This window comes from Aythya fuligula, chromosome 18 (genome assembly GCF_009819795.1).
Source record: "Aythya fuligula isolate bAytFul2 chromosome 18, bAytFul2.pri, whole genome shotgun sequence".
Lineage (NCBI taxonomy): Eukaryota > Metazoa > Chordata > Aves > Anseriformes > Anatidae > Aythya > Aythya fuligula.
In genome coordinates, this window is record NC_045576.1 from 373394 (window position 1) to 391074 (window position 17681).

Sequence of the window (17681 nt, forward strand, 5' to 3'; positions counted from 1 at the left end):
TCTTTTGTTTCACAGACTAGAAACTAGATAACTGTTTTTTAGAGAAACTGCAGGATTTTTTTTTCCAATATAGAAATACCCATCTGTATTCAAGTCCAGTGTTTTGTAAGTGAGTAAGCAAACTTTCCAATACCATACTAACACTTTACAAAAATCTCTAATCATTCTACTTGAAAGTGCTTTTCACATAGACTTTATCTTATTTATCTATGATATTATTTTTTATATTAAATTGTAACTCAAAAAAACAAACAAACAAAAAAAAAACAACAAACACAAACCAAACCAACCAACCAAACAAAAACACTCCATCACCTTTGTCTGTCTTCTTAATATATGTTCACTTACGTTTCTCTTGTCCATAAAACACTAAGCTCTGCCTACACCTTGGAGTCTGCAGCCCAGCTCTTTTTCTCTCCATGTTCTTTAAACTGTAGATTCTTTCTACTCTCCACATCTGTGAAATGGTGACTGTTTTGTGGTAGTCATCATTATTTCCCATGCATTTTAAAAAAAGTTAATGTAAAAATGTATTCTTGTTTAAAATATTCTTAAATGTAAACATAAGCAGTACACACACACTCTAAAAGTAATGAATACTGGAATAAATAATTACAACATGCTAATCACTGTTCATATGCAAAGGTTTCTACTGTCTTTATTACCTAGATATAAATGATAATTATATAAAAAAGCAACACAGAAGTTTACATTTTATGCATGCCTCAGGTCACTTTTTAGCCTTATGAGACTTATTCCTCCTCTTCTGACTTCTTATGAAACTCCCGGCTCTTTGCTCGGAGCTTGTTGACCTGCGACTCTGCAATGTCAGCCCGCTCCTCGGCTTCCTCCAGCTCATGCTGGATCTTGCGGAATTTGGAGAGGTTGACATTGGACAGCTCCTCCTGTTCAGGGAAAGAGAGTCATGAAAACAACAGGCTTTTTGTGCTGTCAGAATACCCAATGGGGAAAGTTTTTCTAAGGCATTTAATATCTTAGAACTGGCCAGACAAAAATTCAAATGCTGGGCAAGCAGGGCAGCTTCCAAACAAAAGGAAAGAAGCTGTTTAACATGTTGTGTGTGCCAGAAGAGAAAAGGACATTAGGTTGTGAAAAAGGCCATGGCCAGTTTAGGCAGAGCACAGTCCCAGCTGTGTTCATGGCAGAGATAAAGTTTGGCAGCTGCTTAAAATAGTCTTGGTAAAAGTGAAGAGATAGAGGGGGAAATTGAGGCGTAGGGCAAAACTAGAGAAGAAGCCGTTTAGTCACTTCCAAATGTTCTTACTCTTGCATAACCAATTGTGTTGGGGTTGTGGGAGAAGAAACATCAAAAAAGTAAAAAAAATTAAAACCTAGACAGAAGGAAACACCAAAACTTAGTTCCAGCTTCACCAGAAGGAAGTCTGGCCCTTTTCAGAATGATACTTACAGCCTCCTCGGCTTGCCTCTTGTAGGATTTCACTTTCATTTGCAGCTTGTCCACCAGATCCTGGAGCCTGAGAACATTCTTCCGGTCTTCCTCAGACTACAGACAATGTTAAACAATGGCAAGAAAATGGTAAATAATAGCAAGGCTTCTTTTCCTATCTCCCTAAGTTTCTTCTAAATGAAACAGAGACAGTTACATGCCTTACAGAGCACTGCTGTTCAGTTATACAGAGCTAAAAAACTTGCTAACTGTGTCAATGACTAACTGAGAAGGATGGAAAGAAAACCCTCATGAGGCACTATGCTAACATATTCAACTCCAGAGAGAAGGGTGTGTAACCACAAAAAAAAAACACCTCTTCTCCCTTACCTGGTAGGTCAGCTCCTTCACCCTCCTCTCGTACTTGCGCACACCCTTCACAGCTTCAGCGCTGCGCTTCTGCTCAGCATCAACCTCCCCTTCCAGCTCCCGCACCTGCAATGAAAAATCTGTCTTTGGAGCTTCTCCGGTACCTCTCCAAGGGACATGCTCACTTGTGCACAAATACCAGCCCCACGCACCCTGGCCTCCAGCTTCTGGATTTGCTTCTTGCCTCCTTTCAGGGCCAGCTGCTCAGCCTCATCCAGACGGTGCTGCAGGTCCTTCACTGTCTGGTCCAGGTTCTTCTTCATTCTTTCCAGGTGAGCACTGGTGTCCTGCTCCTTCTTCAGCTCTTCTGCCATCATGGCCGCCTGGAGAAGAAAGAATCAAAGGCGTCTTGCAGCTGAAGACATTTTTTTTTTTTTGGGGGGGGGGGAGGGGGGCGGGGATAAATCCACCATCATCAGTGAAAGGAGACCCCAACTCACATCTGTGATGGCCTTCTTGGCCTTCTCTTCAGCATTGCGGGCTTCCTGGATGGTGTCTTCCATTTCACCCTGAATTTGGGCAATGTCTGTTTCCAGCTTCTTCTTGGTGTTGATTAAGCTGGTGTTCTGTTTGAGAAAAAAACATAGTGTTTTCTCCAGCAGCTTTAGTATACCATCTCTGGCAATAAATAATTTCCCTACTTTTATTTAGAGTTCTGTTAATGTGTTATATGAAGAATATATACTGCTGTTTAATAGTTGTGCTAGAAGACTGCCATTGAGATATTTTTTGAGTCATTGAGTCATTGAGATACCCTTGTTAAAAAATTAAAATAGATCTAATGATTATGTCAGTTCTCTAAGAAACTGTTTCTTACATTTCCCTCTGAATTTGGGATATAACCGTTTCCGGCTTCATCTTGGTGTTGCTCAAGTTGGTGTGCTGCTTAAGAGCAAGAACATCACAATTTTGTTTCCATTACCTTGTAATATCAAATCAAGAACACTGCAAAATATTGGTCTTTAATGTAAATTGTGCCGTCAGGTCCCATGGAATTCTGTTCTAAAGGAGTTGTGGTGGTAGCTACTAGTTTCTTAGCTGTTTAGCTGTTTAAGTAGCTGTTAGCTAGTTTCTTAGTGACGAGCTCCAATATTTCAAGAATGTCTTCCATAAAATTTCCACACAGTTTGTGGGTCAACACAGAAGGAATTTATACTTGCAAAGAAAAACAACATAATCTTTCCTTATCATTTTCAGTCTAGTGGCAGTTCTACAGAATACTTACACTAACTTTGCTAAAAGATGTTAAGGACAGTATTAGTGTATTCCTGTTTGAACATAATTCCTGTGATAAGCATAATCATCAACCTAAGTCTGACTTTACAATCTCAGATGTAGGAAAGGTAGTGAACTTACAGAAGCAATAGGGCATGAACCTCCAATTCTCCTCTTAATTTATTACTTTTAAAATAAATCTCTACTATAGTCTAATGAATTCCATCTTGTTTCTGAGGCTGAAAACTCACTTTTAGTATTTCTTATCCATACTGTGACCTTTGCAACATATAACTTACTAAATGCTGTTACTTATAACTACTAACTACACTTACTTATAACTACTAAATGTTGTTACACAGCTAGTCTCCAGGTACTTCCTTTGTATGGAGCAGAAATATAAATATTAAATATATTTGTTCACTGACTTGGGTATGGAGGAGCTGCACACGCTCGCTTGCATCCAGAAGCTCCTGTTCAGCCACTTTCCGTGACCGCTCTGTCTGCTCCAGGGCTGCCCGCAGCTCCTCAATCTCAGCCTGCAAGAGGTTTGCTCTGCGCTCCACCATGGCCACCTGCTCCTTCAGGTCCTCCTGTGTTCTGAGAGCATCATCCAAGTGTATCTGGGTATCCTGCAGTACAAGTGAAAGAAATTATAAGCAGACCAGAGTCCTTTGGAACAGAAAATTTTAGCTAAGACTTGTCTATGAGCATCTTTAATTCAATAGACCTTGAGCACTCCCTGTGTGTTTCTCAGGTTCTTTTGTGCCTCTGCAGCCTGGCGGTTGGCATGGCTCAGCTGGATCTCCATTTCATTCAGGTCTCCCTCCATCTTCTTCTTCAGCCGCAGGGCTTCGTTCCTGCTCCTGATCTCAGCATCCAGGGTGCTTTGCATGGACTCCACAACTCGGAGGTGATTTCTCTTCAGCTGGTCGATTTCCTCATCTTTCTCTGCTATCTTCCTGTCAATCTCAGACTTGACCTGGTTGAGCTCAAGTTGGATGCGAAGGATCTTTCCTTCTTCATGTTCCAGGGAGGCCTGTACAGGAATGAATGCAAATTAAATACTTATGTGAAAAATATTGAACCTCAAGCTCTGAGTAAAGCAAAGTGCAGTGTTTCTGATGATATCTCTACAGTTTTATAGAAGCATTCTTATCCTCTTGTATCTGGAATGACTTCACACTGCTTATAATGAGATCGAGATCCAAGACCTGTAAGACAGAAATAAATAATGCCAGCTACCTCTGCTTCCTCCAGAGCAGCCTGAAGTTCTGATTTCTCCTGCTCAATCTGCTTCTTGACTTTCTCCAGCTCATGAATTGCCTTTCCTCCCTCCGCAATCTGCTCTGTGAGGTCAGAAATCTCCTCTGTGGAAACAAAGATGAACAGCATTTTCATACACAGGGCAAAAGGGGAAGTGTCCTGCCACACTGAGGCAACAGGCATCTTTGCAGACCTGGAGGCAAAAAAACATGTGGAAAGTCAGACACGGTTGTGAGAAAGCTCTACCAGGAGTAGAGGACCAGCAACTTACGCTGCAAGTTCTTGTTCTCACGCTTCAGTGTTTCCAGGTGGTCCAGGGACTCCTCATAGGCATTCTTCATCTTAAACAGCTCCGTGCTGAGAGAGCGAGACTCCTTCTGGGAAGCTTCCAGCTCAGCCTGTGTTTCCTCGTACTTCTGCTTCCACTCTGCCAGGATCTGAGGAGCAACAGGGCGTGAGTATGGATGTGGCAATTGTGAGGGGATGCCCTGCCCAGGAAGCACAGGGCCAGAGGCCAGAATACCTTGTCAAAGTTCTTCTGCTTCTTGTCCAGAGCTGCGCAGGCAGCATTTGACCGCTCCACGTCAATCATCAGGTCTTCCACCTCGTTCTGCAGCCTCTGCTTTGTCTTTTCCAGGGAAGCACATTTGGCGTTGACGGCTTCAACATGTTCCTCTGCATCCTGCAGGCGCTGTGCCAGTTTCTTCCTGGGAGGTGGTAAGCACAGTTGCCAGTAAGAAAGCAAGTTCTCATTAAAAAAACAAAAACAAAGCAAAAACAAAACATACAGCCACTTGGCCACTTTGTGCTCACAGAGCACACTTGGCCACTTTGCACTGTGTGATCCCCGTTTACACAGAGATTAAGATCTCTTCTAGACAGTCATAGTATTTCCGTGTCTGAATGCTGGGCTCTAGCAAGTCACTCTCTGCTGTTCACTCTGGTGTTCACTCTAGCACTGGTCACTCTTCTATTCTGCGTCTGAAGAGCTTTGGTGCTTCTGCTTTGCTCAGTGCATATTCTCTCTTGGTTATATTTTCCTTCTTCCTGCCACCCCACCCCAAAGTGCAGCATTGGATTCTTTCTGACACTATTATAGTGGTCTCCTGAAATTTCCATTGTTACTTTCTCTCAACCTTCCCCACTTTCCCCACGCACTTGGCCTCCTCCAGCTCCTCCGTGCGCTGAATAGCGTCTGTCTCATATTTGGTTCTCCACTGGGACACTTCACTGTTGGCTTTGGACAGGGCACGCTGCAGCTCTCCCTTTGCTTCCTGCTCCTCCTCATATTGTTCCCGGAGCAAGTCACAGTCGTGGCGAGCAGACTGCAAGGCGTGGGCCAAGGCGTTCTTGGCCTGGGGGAAAAAATAGTAGTGGGTCAAGGAATAGAAATCTCCTTGGAAATGTGTAAATGTCCTGACTGAAATATTATTCTCCCATGAGAATGATGGCAATGTATTGAATGAGGACGGGAGAGTTGGGAATCTGCAAAATGGAAATCTAATGGATAGATGGTAGGTATCAGGGAGCAAAGGTAAATTGCACTAAATGAACTAAGAGTTTGTGTTTTTTTCCCTCTCAGCATGGTGTCTCTGTAATCTCATGTGTGTCTGAAGCACATTTTGGTGAGGAAAAATCCAGTGGACAAGATAGAATTTGGAAGCCTACCCACCTTTATCTCTTCTTCTAAGTGCCTCTTGAGTTCCTCAATCTGTTGGGTGAATGCCTGCTTGCCTCTTGATAGCTGAGAAATCAGAGCATCTTTCTCCTCCACCTGGCGTGAATATTCACCTGGGAAAGTTTGTAGATACATAGGCCTTTCATTCTCATTGATGCCTGTGTTCTGCATAGTTAGAGATTTAATTACTGTTAAGGTTTTAACGAACCTCTGGAGGTCATCTGGTCTACCTCCCACCCTCCCCCACTATAATAGGGAAACCTATAGAGTGTTGCCCAGGACCCGCCTAGATAGCTTTTAAAGTCTCCAAGGCAGGAGACTCAACAACGTCTCTGTGGCAACTGTGCCGGCTCTGTCACCTGCACAGTAAATAACTGCTCTTTGATGTTTAGATGAAAGCTCTTCTATTCCACTTTTTGCCCATTGTGTATTGTCCCGACACTGGGCACCACAGAAACAGCCTGGCTTTGTCCTCCATTCAGGTATTTATAGACATTAATGAAATCCCTTCTGATTTCCTTATTCAGGAAGTCACCTGATTCTGTCTGCAGGCGAGCTCTTTGAGCATTGAGGTCATTGACCATGCGTTCATGCTCCTCTTCTTTTGTCTTAATCTCACTCAGCTGGTCTTCCAGTGTGCGGCACATCTTCTCCAGATTTGTCTATGTGTCAACATACAGAATGGAAGGAATAAGCAGTTCAAACTCAATAAAACTGATAGGTGAAGGTGAATTCTGTAGAATTTCAATTGGGCAAAGATGCCATAAAGTATTTCTGTACCTTGGCTTTGGAGACAGACTCCATGTTACTGGCCAAGTCATCTATCTCCATCTTCAGCTCACTCTTCTCCTTCTCCAGCTTCTGCTTGACTCGTTGCAGGTTGTCGATCTGCTCCCCAAGCTCAGCTGTGCTGTCTGCGTGCTTCTTCCGCAGGGCGGCAGCTGTGGCTTCGTGCTGCAGCGTGGCCTCTTCGAGGTCGCGGCGCATCTTCTGAAATTCTGCCTCACGCTTCTTGTTCATCTCAATCTGAGCTGCCGTAGCCCCTCCAGCTTCTTCCAGGCGCTCGCTGATCTCCTCCAGCTCTCTGGAGAGGTCAGCACGGTGCTTCTCTGCTTTTGCCCGAGAGGTTCGCTCTGCCTCAATTTCCTCCTCCAGTTCCTCGATACGGGCCTGGGGAAAATGCAAGACCCTTCACACTCATGCCCTACTTGTATTGATGTCCTTCTGAAGGGCTGAAGGGAAGGACCAGAGGCTTGCCTGCAGCTCCTTGATCTTCTTCTGTAATTGCATGCCCAGGGCTTGCTCATCCTCAATTTTGCTCTGGATCTGGCTGATTTCAAAGTCTTTCCTTTGCACAAAGCATACACTGTTAACACCTGAATAAAAGTACATAGTAAATCCATGTTATTTGTCCCACAACCACACTTACTTCTTCAGTTTCTCATCCAGCTGCTGCTTATCATTTTCCAAATCCATTATGCTATCTTGGGACAGCTTCAGGTCTCCCTCAAGTTTCCTCTTAGCCCTTTCAAGGTCCATGCGCAGTTTCTTCTCTTGCTCCAGGGACCCTTCCAGCTAAACACAACAACACCATTAATGCCAGGCAGGTCGAACTCCATACCTGTCCTGTCTCACTGGAGGCACATGTGCTTACATCATCCACTTGCTGCTCCAGCTTGGTTTTAGCTTTGGTCAATGTATTGACTTTGTCCTCTTCGGCCTGCAGGTCATCCAGTGTCTGCTGGTGGGCCTCTTGGAGGGCTTTCTTCTCTTTTGTCAGCTTGGCAATGGTCTCATCCAGGGATGCCATCTCCTCTGTGAGGTTTTTCACCTTTGATGAAAAGGGACCAAGTGTAATTAAAGCAAGTAGGTACAAGACTCCCATAATAGCACAGTATGACTGATGTCTTCTGCCTCATACCTTGTTTTCGGTGGCATGTTTTTCCTTTTCAACCTTGGCCAAGGTTAGCTCCAGGTCATCAATGTCTTTCTTCAGCTCTGAACATTCATCCTCCAGTTTCCTCTTCTTGGCAGTCAGCTCAGCATTAATTTCTTCCTCATCCTCGGCCCGTTCTGTCACCTCCTTAATTTTGGCTTCCAGCTGGATTTTAGTTTTGATGAGCTGATCACATCTTTCCTCAGCATCAGCTAAGGCATCAGCTTCCTGATGTGGAGAAAGATAGTCATGTTTGCTAGTGTCAAGTTTAGGAAACTTGGAATAAAAAAAGGTTATTTCATACAGAAACAAACAAACAAATAAACAAACAAAAAGGTACGGAATTATGATTTTATCTTGTGGGAAATTATTTTTGCTATACCTGTTCTGAATCTTTTTTTTTCCCCCTCATCTTTTAAGTGCTCTAATCAGGTATTATCTTGCATTATTTATAATTAAGGTTTATAATATATAAAATTTCTTTTCTTCTTCGTCTTTTTTTTTTTTTTTTTTTTTTTAATAACAGAATTGTACACAGATCTTTTTGTGTTTTTCTCTGTAATAGCTTTTCTTGGCATAACTAATTTTGAATTTGTTAAGTCAGTACATAATCTAATTGCAATTGGTAGTGTCTATTTGACAGTATTTCCAAGCTGTAAAGTAGACGCTTAAAGGCATTTTGAGCAAAATATTCCCAAAACTTTTGATGTTCCAAAGGGCATTTTACACCTACATAGGGTGGGCAGTTGTGTTTGGTTGTAGAGGTTATTTTTGTCTTCCTGCAGTAGTAGCTGCAGGAGTACAGGTGAAATACCATATATGGTAAGAAATGTCACAAGGCCCTTTTGTTTAGGTAACCATTGAAAGACAGAATGTGTAGTCAACTGGGTCCTTCTCTTGACTCCATAAACTATATATACCAAATCTCTAGTGACTACACTTGGGCCACATACAGCGAGCTTACATGGAGTCACATACCGGTGGGTTCTGAGACAGAAAATCTTCCCAAGCTGGAACACCAACATTACAATGGTGACATTGAGGGGTCTCAATTTTATCTTTAGTGATACAAGTTACAGTATTTTGTAAAGCAGTTTTGTGTGCAGTTTGAGAGTTCTGTACCATGCAAGAGCATAGACCTTGTTTATTTTCCCCTGGAATAAATACATTAATAATACTCACTGCCTGTACTTGTAGCTGCAGATCATTTTTCTCCTGAAGCAGAGACACCATTTTCTCCTCCAGCTCCTTCCTCTTTGCCTCAGATTTTGCAAGCTCTTCCTTGGTTTTCTCAAACTCCCCCTTCATGTTGGCCATCTCCTTCTCAGATTCTGCACTCTTCAGCAAGGGCTTGATCTTAAAGAACAGCTTCATCCAGGGCCAGTGCTTGACATTCATGAATGCACGAACGTTGTACTGGATGCAGAAGATGGACTCCCTGAAGCATAATGAAATTATACATTGATTATTTTTAGTGTGATGAATGGTGACGCTTTCCCCCAGAGGAAAATGACTCTAACTGAAGATGAGCAATGTCTACCTCCTTTCCACCATTCTCTGGTACTCCACTCTCATCAGGAAGCCCCTGCACCTGGCCTGTGTGCGAGTGATGAGCTGTGCCAGCTTCTCATCCCTCATCTCCTCCAGGAGCCCTAGCAGCCCAGCTTTGAAGAACACCTTGAGAAAGGGAACGTTGCAACACATCACTGCCAGGTAGAACTAGGCACAGGCACATAGTGATTGAGTCAGGAAGAGTTTGTACCTTGGTGTGACCAAATTTGTACTGGGTGTGATCCACATCAATTGACCCCAGAAGCTTCTCAGAAGCCTTTTTGCTATCAATGAACTGTCCCTCTGGGATAGCGCTGGCATTAAGCACCTTGTACCTATTGAATGAAAGGAAATATGAATTAACGCAATCTCAAGTCATAAGGTTAGACTGTTTATTTAAATTAATTTTGTGCAGCAGAAGGAGGCTGTGAATGTTGGTATTACATACCTTGTTTAGAGATGACATTTGTAATCAAGTCAATAATACAAGGACAAAATTAAGGAAAATTTTACAGTTATTAGTTGAAAATGGGATGCTGATTGCTAGCTATTTTTTTTTTTCCTTAAACTGTGCTGTTGTTATTGAATAGAAAATTTCTAGACAGGAACATTGCTACCATGTGTGTAGGAATAAATCATCTTCCACTGAAACTAGGAGCTGATACAACATATAAAGCACTCTACCCAAGTTTGTAATTTTTGTATGAGAATTTGTTGTATCTACATATCAATCTTCATTTTCAAATCTTTCAAGCACAGGTTTGTGGAGCTCTATCTAGCTTCCATAATCAGAAACTTTAGCAAAGCTTGGTTGTGTTATGAGCAAAAATTAGTAAGGACACCTGAGGAGCCCTTCATTTCTCAACATTTTCTCCCTTGCCATACATGTTTTTGTCTATATATTCCAGGAACTTTGCCTTTCTTTCAGTTTTAGATAGTTATGAAATTCAAAAATAACCATGTTAATAATAACCATGTTAAAATAGTTAAGATATGCAGCTTATGCAGTAAGGACAAAGCGGAAAGAGAAGAAAGGAATCTGACCTCTGTTTGAAGTCTGCATAGAGGATTCTGCTGGGGAATCCCTTCCTGCAAATTCTGATCCCTTCCAGAACACCATTACAGCGCAGCTGGTGCAGCACCAGTTCATGTTCCATGGCACCTAAGCAATTGAGACAATTATTTGATATTTCATTATAAAGCATAGAGTGTAATGGTTGCATCACAATCAGATTTCTCTCTACTTGAGGTTCTTACCAGGTGTTTTTGTTTCATTGGGGATGATACAGCGCACAAAATGGGGGTGAGTGCTCCGTAGATTGGTCATCAGCTTGTTTAGATTCTCCTGTAGAATCATGAGCAAATGTTTTTCATTAACAAATGTTAGCTCTTCAGTTATTACTGTCAGATATGATTATTGTTGGAAAGGAATAATGGATCTATTATTTGCACATAGAGCCATGCTAACTTGTGTTTTTTTTTTGTACATTTTAGTCTTGAGGTTCTGGTTTGGAGTAGTGGAAAAGCTGTTCAGAGATACACCTCTTCCACACAGTGTGAAAAACTGTTCAGGATACCAGATAGTAGCTAGTGCTAAAACAAGAGTGCCTTATGCTCTGTGCATTGGTGGAGTGGAAGCTGGACTTGGCATTTCCCTGTTGCCTTGTCTCCATATATATATTCATATGCAAATTTATGTGCATATCCAGATTATAGGTGCCTCAGGGAAGCAAATACATCCACCATTGTCCTCCCAAGACAGAGGAGAGGGGGAGGATCTTGGTCCTACTAACTGATATACTAACAAGTAAATGAAACTGTAGCCTGACCTAAGTACTTTTTCCAACATTCATAGAAAGACAAAATAGACGTGTATCTTCCCCCTGGCCTAAGCTGATTTGATGCTAGCTTTTTTATAAATAACTTACAAGATGTTTTTGACACAAAGAAAAACGTTAACAGGTACAGTAAAATGACCTTGTTGGATTTACTGTGAGGTGTCAGAATCTTCAAGGAAGAAAAGGAAAAAGGAGAAAAAAATAAAGAGAGACAATTACTTCTGTACATGTACTTACTCTGAAAAGAGCTGATACAGTCTGGAAAGAAGAACCCTTCTTCTTGCCTCCCTTCTTGCCACCACCACCACTCTCTGAAGAATAGCAAAAAAAAAGATGGTATTACAACTTTGAGTTGTAGAATTCTTCTCTATGAGACTGCAAGAATGTTGGTCATAAGTATTAATCATGCTAAAAAGGAAACTAATATGCAGTGGGAAATAAGACAACATTCAGTCTAAAGGAGTAGAGAATCAAAATAAGGTGATCACTGGAGTCTGCAGGATTAACATGGCAGAGTGGAGGCCTGAAATATATTTGATCTTTTCCTTTCTTAATAAATTAAAGCCATGGAAGACTCTGCACAAAATGCAGTTCCTGGAGTGCATTTTACTCACATTTATTTTTCTGGAAGAGTCATTAAAAAACAAATAAAAAAAACTAACCTGCTTCTCCACCAGCAGAGGCAAAGAGTAAGGCCAGTGTCTTCAAGGATGATTTCTGGTACAGCCCAACAACAGTTTCATTCAGGGGATCCTTGTTCTTGTCAAGCCAGCCAGAGATGTTGTAGTCCACTGTGCCAGCATAGTGCACAAGTGAAAAGTGGGCCTCGGCCTTGCCTTTACCAGGCTTGGGCTTCTGGAAGTTGTTGGACTTGCCCAGATGCTGGTCATAGAGCTTGTTCTTGAAAGAGGTGTCAGTTGCCTTGGGGAACATGCACTCCTCTTCCAGGATGGAGAAGATGCCCATGGGCTGGAAGATGCAGAAAGAAGACATGAAAAGGCAGAAAGAATCACAGATAAAGAAGTATTTTCCCAAGTGGGAGGATATTAAAACTCCCATGCACTTTTAAAGTGGAATTCTTCTGCACAGCAGAGCAAGCTATGGAATAATATAAAACTGTGTATTTACAATATCGTAAATTTCAATTTAAATTTGTATATGTAAGAAATTGATGCGTTTCTGAAAACATTAGGCATTGTGGTTACAAAGATACCTTCTCAATGAGTTCAATGCAGGCAGCCAGGTCCATCCCAAAATCAATGAACTCCCAGTCAATTCCTTCCTTTTTGTACTCCTCCTGCTCCAGCACAAACATGTGGTGGTTGAAGAACTGCTGCAGTTTCTCGTTGGTGAAATTGATGCACAGCTGCTCCAGGCTGTTGAACTGCGGAATACAGACAGAGATTATTATTATGGTAAAATCAGAAAGGTAAGGATAATGAACTTTTAAAGCAAATTTTCTGTCTTTATGATTTTCAATTGGCATATGTGCAACACAAAACTATTCTCAATGAAAAGCTTGTAGCAATCATGGTGCTTTAGATGTAACTGAAAGTATCAAACACATTTCTGTAAAAAGAAAGGCAACATTTCTTAAATTCTTCAGCAGAGTTACTTCTAAAATTACGTGAATAAAACATTGCTCTTACATCAAATATCTCAAAGCCAGCAATGTCCAGGACACCAATGAAGTACTGTCTGGGTTGCTTGGTATCCAGCTGTTGGTTGATGCGAACAACCATCCATAAGAACATCTTCTCAAAAACAGCCTTTGCCAAAGCACCTACTGAATTGTATACCTAAATCAAAACCAGAAAGTATGCAGTTATCATATGGAGCAAAAATGGAAGTCCAGTGTTTTTGTTATCAAAACACTTCTTTCCAGACACCAAATTTTTCTTACCTGCTGCACAGTTTGACCCTTGGTTACATACTCATTCCCAACTTTGACTCGGGGGTAGCACAGGGCCTTGAGCAGGTCTGCTGAGTTCAGACCCATCAGGTAGGCAGCCTTGTCAGCAACTATACAAACACATGGCAGCAGCATGTATTAGCTTACCAGCAGGTATATCTTGCAGAAATTCAGAATGGCTTCTGCAGAAATCATAAGTAGTTTAAGACACATACATACAGATACAGAACCTTCTCTTGATTTGATAGGAGATATTGATATGTCTCTTGATAGGAGACACTACTGTGTTTGTTGTTGTTTTGCATTTAAAACAACAACAACAACAAAACAACTAGTAGCGAAAGGCAATTGTAGTCAAGATAAGAAGGCCAATTAAGATAAAAATGTAACATATTTTTATTTCATCATAAGCAACATTCCCCAGAAGCTGGGGAGCATTTGTGTTGGGTGTATTTTCTTCACCATTGGCTTATTTTGAATTTTATTGAATGAAAATTTAACTTAGAGGCATTTAGGTAGACAAAACTCAAGAAATGTTTTAAAAGACAAAAGGGAAAACTAAGTCTGGGATGATAGTGAAGTTGTAGACAATCACAGATGTTCTCAGAACCAGACAGTGCAATCTCTTTCAGTGACTGCTGATGAAGTAACCTTAAAAACATAATACTCAAGAGATGACCATGCTTAAGTGTCAATTATGCTTTAAAGAACCTACACCTGAAATGAATACCAGTTTTTAGAAGTGCATGCTCAAGCAGAATTCAAAAAGTTTGTCATACTTTCTACTATTACTTGTAACAATGAATTCAGATGTGGACCCTGTTAACAGGCATGGTATGCAAAACGCTTTGCCCAAGAATGCCTATATATATCATGTGAAAACATAGGAAAAAAAAACATAGCAGATTGCTGCATTAATATTTGAAATGACCAAACATCCTTAAATTGCATCAAAAGATATTGAGGTTAGAAACAGAAAAGAAAATCCAATGAGTAAAGATAGTGTAATACCAGAATAAATTGCTTGTTTTCCTCGGGGTCTTCAAAAGAATGCAAAGTAGGAAAAAATGCACACTAAATGAAGTAAGCGGAGGGCAGAGAAGATAAACTGCCACAGTCTTCTCCCAAGTTTAAGGGCAAACAGAACTGGCACAATAATAGATGATTTTGCCACACTGAGAAATTTGCAATGGCCAAACTTTACGTTGACCTGAGACTCGGAAAAAAAATCAGTTTTTGATTTCAGTAGAATCGGTGTTGCATCCACGGCTCCAAATGGTTATGTGCCAGACCTGGGAAGCTGCCATTCAGTAGAGCAGCAAAGCCCGACTTCCTTCTGCCTGACTACTACTTGGTCAGCAGATGGAAGTGCGGTTTGGGATTTACTGATCCTTATACTTTGTGTAGTCCAAAGTAACCTGCATCTTTCGCTCAGCTGTGCTCTTCCAGGGAAGACCTCATGTTAGGACACACTAATGTGCTGCAGTACTAGCATCGGGGGAAAAAATGCAGATGGAGTCCATGATTCTGACCCTGAATCATGGATTCATGACGTGAATCATGATCCTGAATCATGGACCCTGAACTCTGCCTGTAGCAGTGAGTGTTTCAGTATTTATTGTAGTAATAATACCTTCGGTGCCGTCTGGCTCTGCCTGCTCTTCACGCTGCTTCTGCTTAAACTTCAGGTTCCCATAGTGCATGACAGCCCCCGTCAACTTGTAAATGGCTGTTTTTTCATCAGGAGTGAAGCCCAGGATGTCAATGGCACTCTAATGAAGGAAAAATTAAAGAATACTTAAAAGCAAGGACCATGCCTGTTTATAGATCAGAGTCCACCTAAGAAACTTTCTGTGCATTGCTTACATCTGTGGCCATCAGCTCTTCCTGGTCATTAATGCTGGCAACCGTGATCTCCCCTTGACTCACGTACTGGTAGTCGTATGGGTTGGTGGTGATCAGTAGCATCTCTGAGAAGGACAAAACATATACAGATCCAAAGACAATAGGCATGGAAAGGAATGAAAAATGTTGCTCAGTGAACTCTATCTGGAGAAGTTACTGGTATTTCCTACCAATTAGCTCTGGCTTCTTGTTGGACATGATCTGATAAAATATGTGGTAGCTTCTTTCAGCCTTGAGCTGGAAAGTGACCCTGGACTTCTCCAGCAGATCTGGGAAGGACGGTAGGAGAGAGTTAGCACAGGAACTGAGCACCAAAGTCAGAAGGAATGTGATCAGGCCTGGAGGCCTGGCCTTACATGTTTCAATGTCAGCAGAAGCCAGTTTTCCCGTGGCACCAAAATGGATCCTGATAAATTTACCCTGAAAAAAAAAATTAAAAAAATTTAAAAAAATCTAGATCCCCCTCACCAACTCTGACTGCATTATGTTGATAAGAAAAAAGTCATTTTTTTCTTATGCCAAGCGGCAACTTACAAAGCGTGAGGAGTTGTCATTCCTCACAGTCTTGGCATTACCAAAGGCCTCCAACAGGGGATTGGCACTGATGATTTGATCCTCAAGTGTCCCCTAAAATAGAAACCTCATTGTCATGTTATAGCTCAGAAATCAATCAGACACTTGCAGGGTCCTACTTCTAGGAGCCCACCTGCATTTTGCCAGACTGCTCCTCCTTCTTCTTATCCCCACTAGCTGCAATTGTTGCAAAGTACTGGATGACACGCTTTGTGTTCACAGTCTTCCCTGCACCGGATTCTCCACTGTCAAATCAAACATGGACCCAGAGAGTGTGTGGTTCCTGGGCATGGGGCAGCCCCTCAGGGACTCGAGTAGGGAGTGAGTGTACTTACGTGATCAGGATTGACTGATTCTCACGGTCTGCAAAAAAGGCAGAATGAAAGTTTTAACCATTGTTCTGAATAGCACTGAGCTGACTGAAAAGTAAATCTGTAAATGTAAGCTGGGGCTTCTTTGGAAAGTCTAAGCACTGACTCCTAGAAGACAGTACTGGATTTCCTTCCACATTCCTCAGTAGTAAGTATAAGCTCTGCTGGACCCACGCAACTGCCAGAGGCATGCGGTCCTCAGGCAAGCTGTGTATGCACTTGCCCTTCACACAGTTCTCATCAAGGAATCGAATCAAACTGCCTACCCATGATTAGATAAAGGACTGTATGGAATAATAATATTTTCTATTCCCTCAATGTAAAAAAGTAGCAAACTGTGAGTCCAGTGTTTCTTTCTGCGATGGGAGAGTGTGGAATTTGGTACAATAATACACAGTGCAGAATCTATGCATGTTTCTGGTACAGTTTGGCTTGCAATTGTCAATTTCTGTCACACAGCTCCATGGTGTTTGAAGCTGTCTTGTTACCTGCTCCAGTACGAGCCATGAGGCTTTTTGGTTTAGATTGCTTTGAATGAGATCAAGCACTCACCAGTCAGCATGAACTGATAGGCGTTGTCAGAGATGGAGAAGATGTGTGGAGGGGCCTCCTGGCGCTTTTTGCCTCGGTAGGCCAACACCACCTCCGGGTTGTACACCGGCAGCCACTTGTAGGGGTTGACAGTGACACAGAAGAGACCCGAGTAGGTCTGAGAGGAAGGGAGACAGCACGTTGGTTTCTGCTCAGCTTGGCACAGCAGGCCTTCCAGCTACCCAAGGGAAGAGAGCTGCTGGTACTTACGTAGATCATCCAGGCTGCATAACGCTCTTTGAGGTTGTACAGCACAGCAGGTTCATGGAGGTGGGTCATCATGGCCATGTCCTCAATTTTATCATACTTGGGAGGGTTCATGGAGAAGATTTGGTCATCCTTCACTGTCAGAGTCTGCCAAAGAAAAGAAAGAACCATATTTGTCATCTAAGAGTCTAGCGTAAGATTAAATCGTATTCTTAAGCCTTAATTTTTTTACTCACTTCTCCTGCTTCAGTCTTGACAGTGACCTTTCCTGCTTCTTTGCTCTGGATTGTGCTTTTCACATAGGATTCTTTAGCATGCACCACAAAGACTGATGTCTTGGCATCAAAGGGCTTGTTCTGGGCCTCGATTCTCTCTTTTTCTGACTTTCGGAGGTAGGGGGCTGCCTCCCCAAAGATGGCCATCTCAGAGTCTGATGACATGGCTGCAATTTCTTCAGCAAGGGGCTAAATGGAACAAACGTACTCAACTCTGAAAGAAGGAAGAAATGCCTTTGTACCCCACACATGACTTTGTAGTGTTCCACTCTGACTATTGTTAAGATTTCTCTCTCTGTAAAATCTGTTTTCCCCTAGATATCCTTTCATTGATTTAGATCTTAAGCATGACAGAGGTCTTTGAGTTAGACCATTTTTACTTTCATTCCCTTATTAAGTTTATATTTTCTGTTCTTTAGATTTAGATTCTTTAGCAGTATTTCTGTATCCTACTGTGAAAAAAAAAAGGATTGATTGTCACAGTAAACATACTCTATATCTAGTAACAAAGGTATTCCAATGAAAG

General features: G+C 41.9%; 1 protein-coding gene across 4 annotated transcripts; it reads right to left on the reverse strand.

Moving 5' to 3' along the window:
• Positions 1-752: 752 nt before the first annotated feature.
• LOC116496416 (myosin-1B-like) lies at positions 753-17320 on the reverse strand. 4 transcript variants are annotated; one of them, XM_032199475.1, is made up of 38 exons: positions 17117-17320; positions 16884-17027; positions 16635-16791; positions 16047-16074; positions 15845-15956; positions 15673-15765; positions 15495-15558; positions 15309-15407; positions 15100-15203; positions 14867-15005; positions 13225-13343; positions 12971-13120; positions 12535-12705; positions 11996-12290; positions 11559-11632; positions 10741-10828; positions 10528-10645; positions 9695-9818; positions 9473-9609; positions 9115-9370; positions 7918-8160; positions 7651-7827; positions 7426-7571; positions 7254-7344; positions 6777-7166; positions 6532-6658; positions 5991-6109; positions 5477-5673; positions 4842-5025; positions 4590-4755; positions 4298-4422; positions 3783-4091; positions 3481-3684; positions 2278-2403; positions 1990-2160; positions 1799-1903; positions 1430-1525; positions 753-905 (listed from the first exon to the last, which is right to left on the reverse strand). In XM_032199475.1, exons 1-38 carry the CDS (start codon positions 17318-17320, stop codon positions 753-755), a joined length of 5805 nt encoding a protein of 1934 aa, XP_032055366.1. The 4 variants fall into 4 exon arrangements, with proteins under 4 accessions (XP_032055366.1, XP_032055367.1, XP_032055364.1 ...); XM_032199476.1 differs by having other exon boundaries at positions 11559-11605; positions 11984-12290; XM_032199473.1 differs by having other exon boundaries at positions 11984-12290.
• Positions 17321-17681: the final 361 nt, after the last annotated feature.

Excerpts from the sequence above, each read along its gene's own strand:
- LOC116496416 (XM_032199473.1), bottom strand. The coding sequence starts at position 17,320 with ATGTCATCAGACTCTGAGATGGCCATCTTTGGGGAGGCAGCCCCCTAC. Across the intron at positions 12,291-12,534 it reads GCATTGAACTCATTGAGAAG|CCCATGGGCATCTTCTCCAT; the intron begins GTATCTTTGTAA and ends TGCATCTTCCAG. Across the intron at positions 7,345-7,425 it reads CTGGATGAGAAACTGAAGAA|GAAAGACTTTGAAATCAGCC; the intron begins GTAAGTGTGGTT and ends CTTTGTGCAAAG.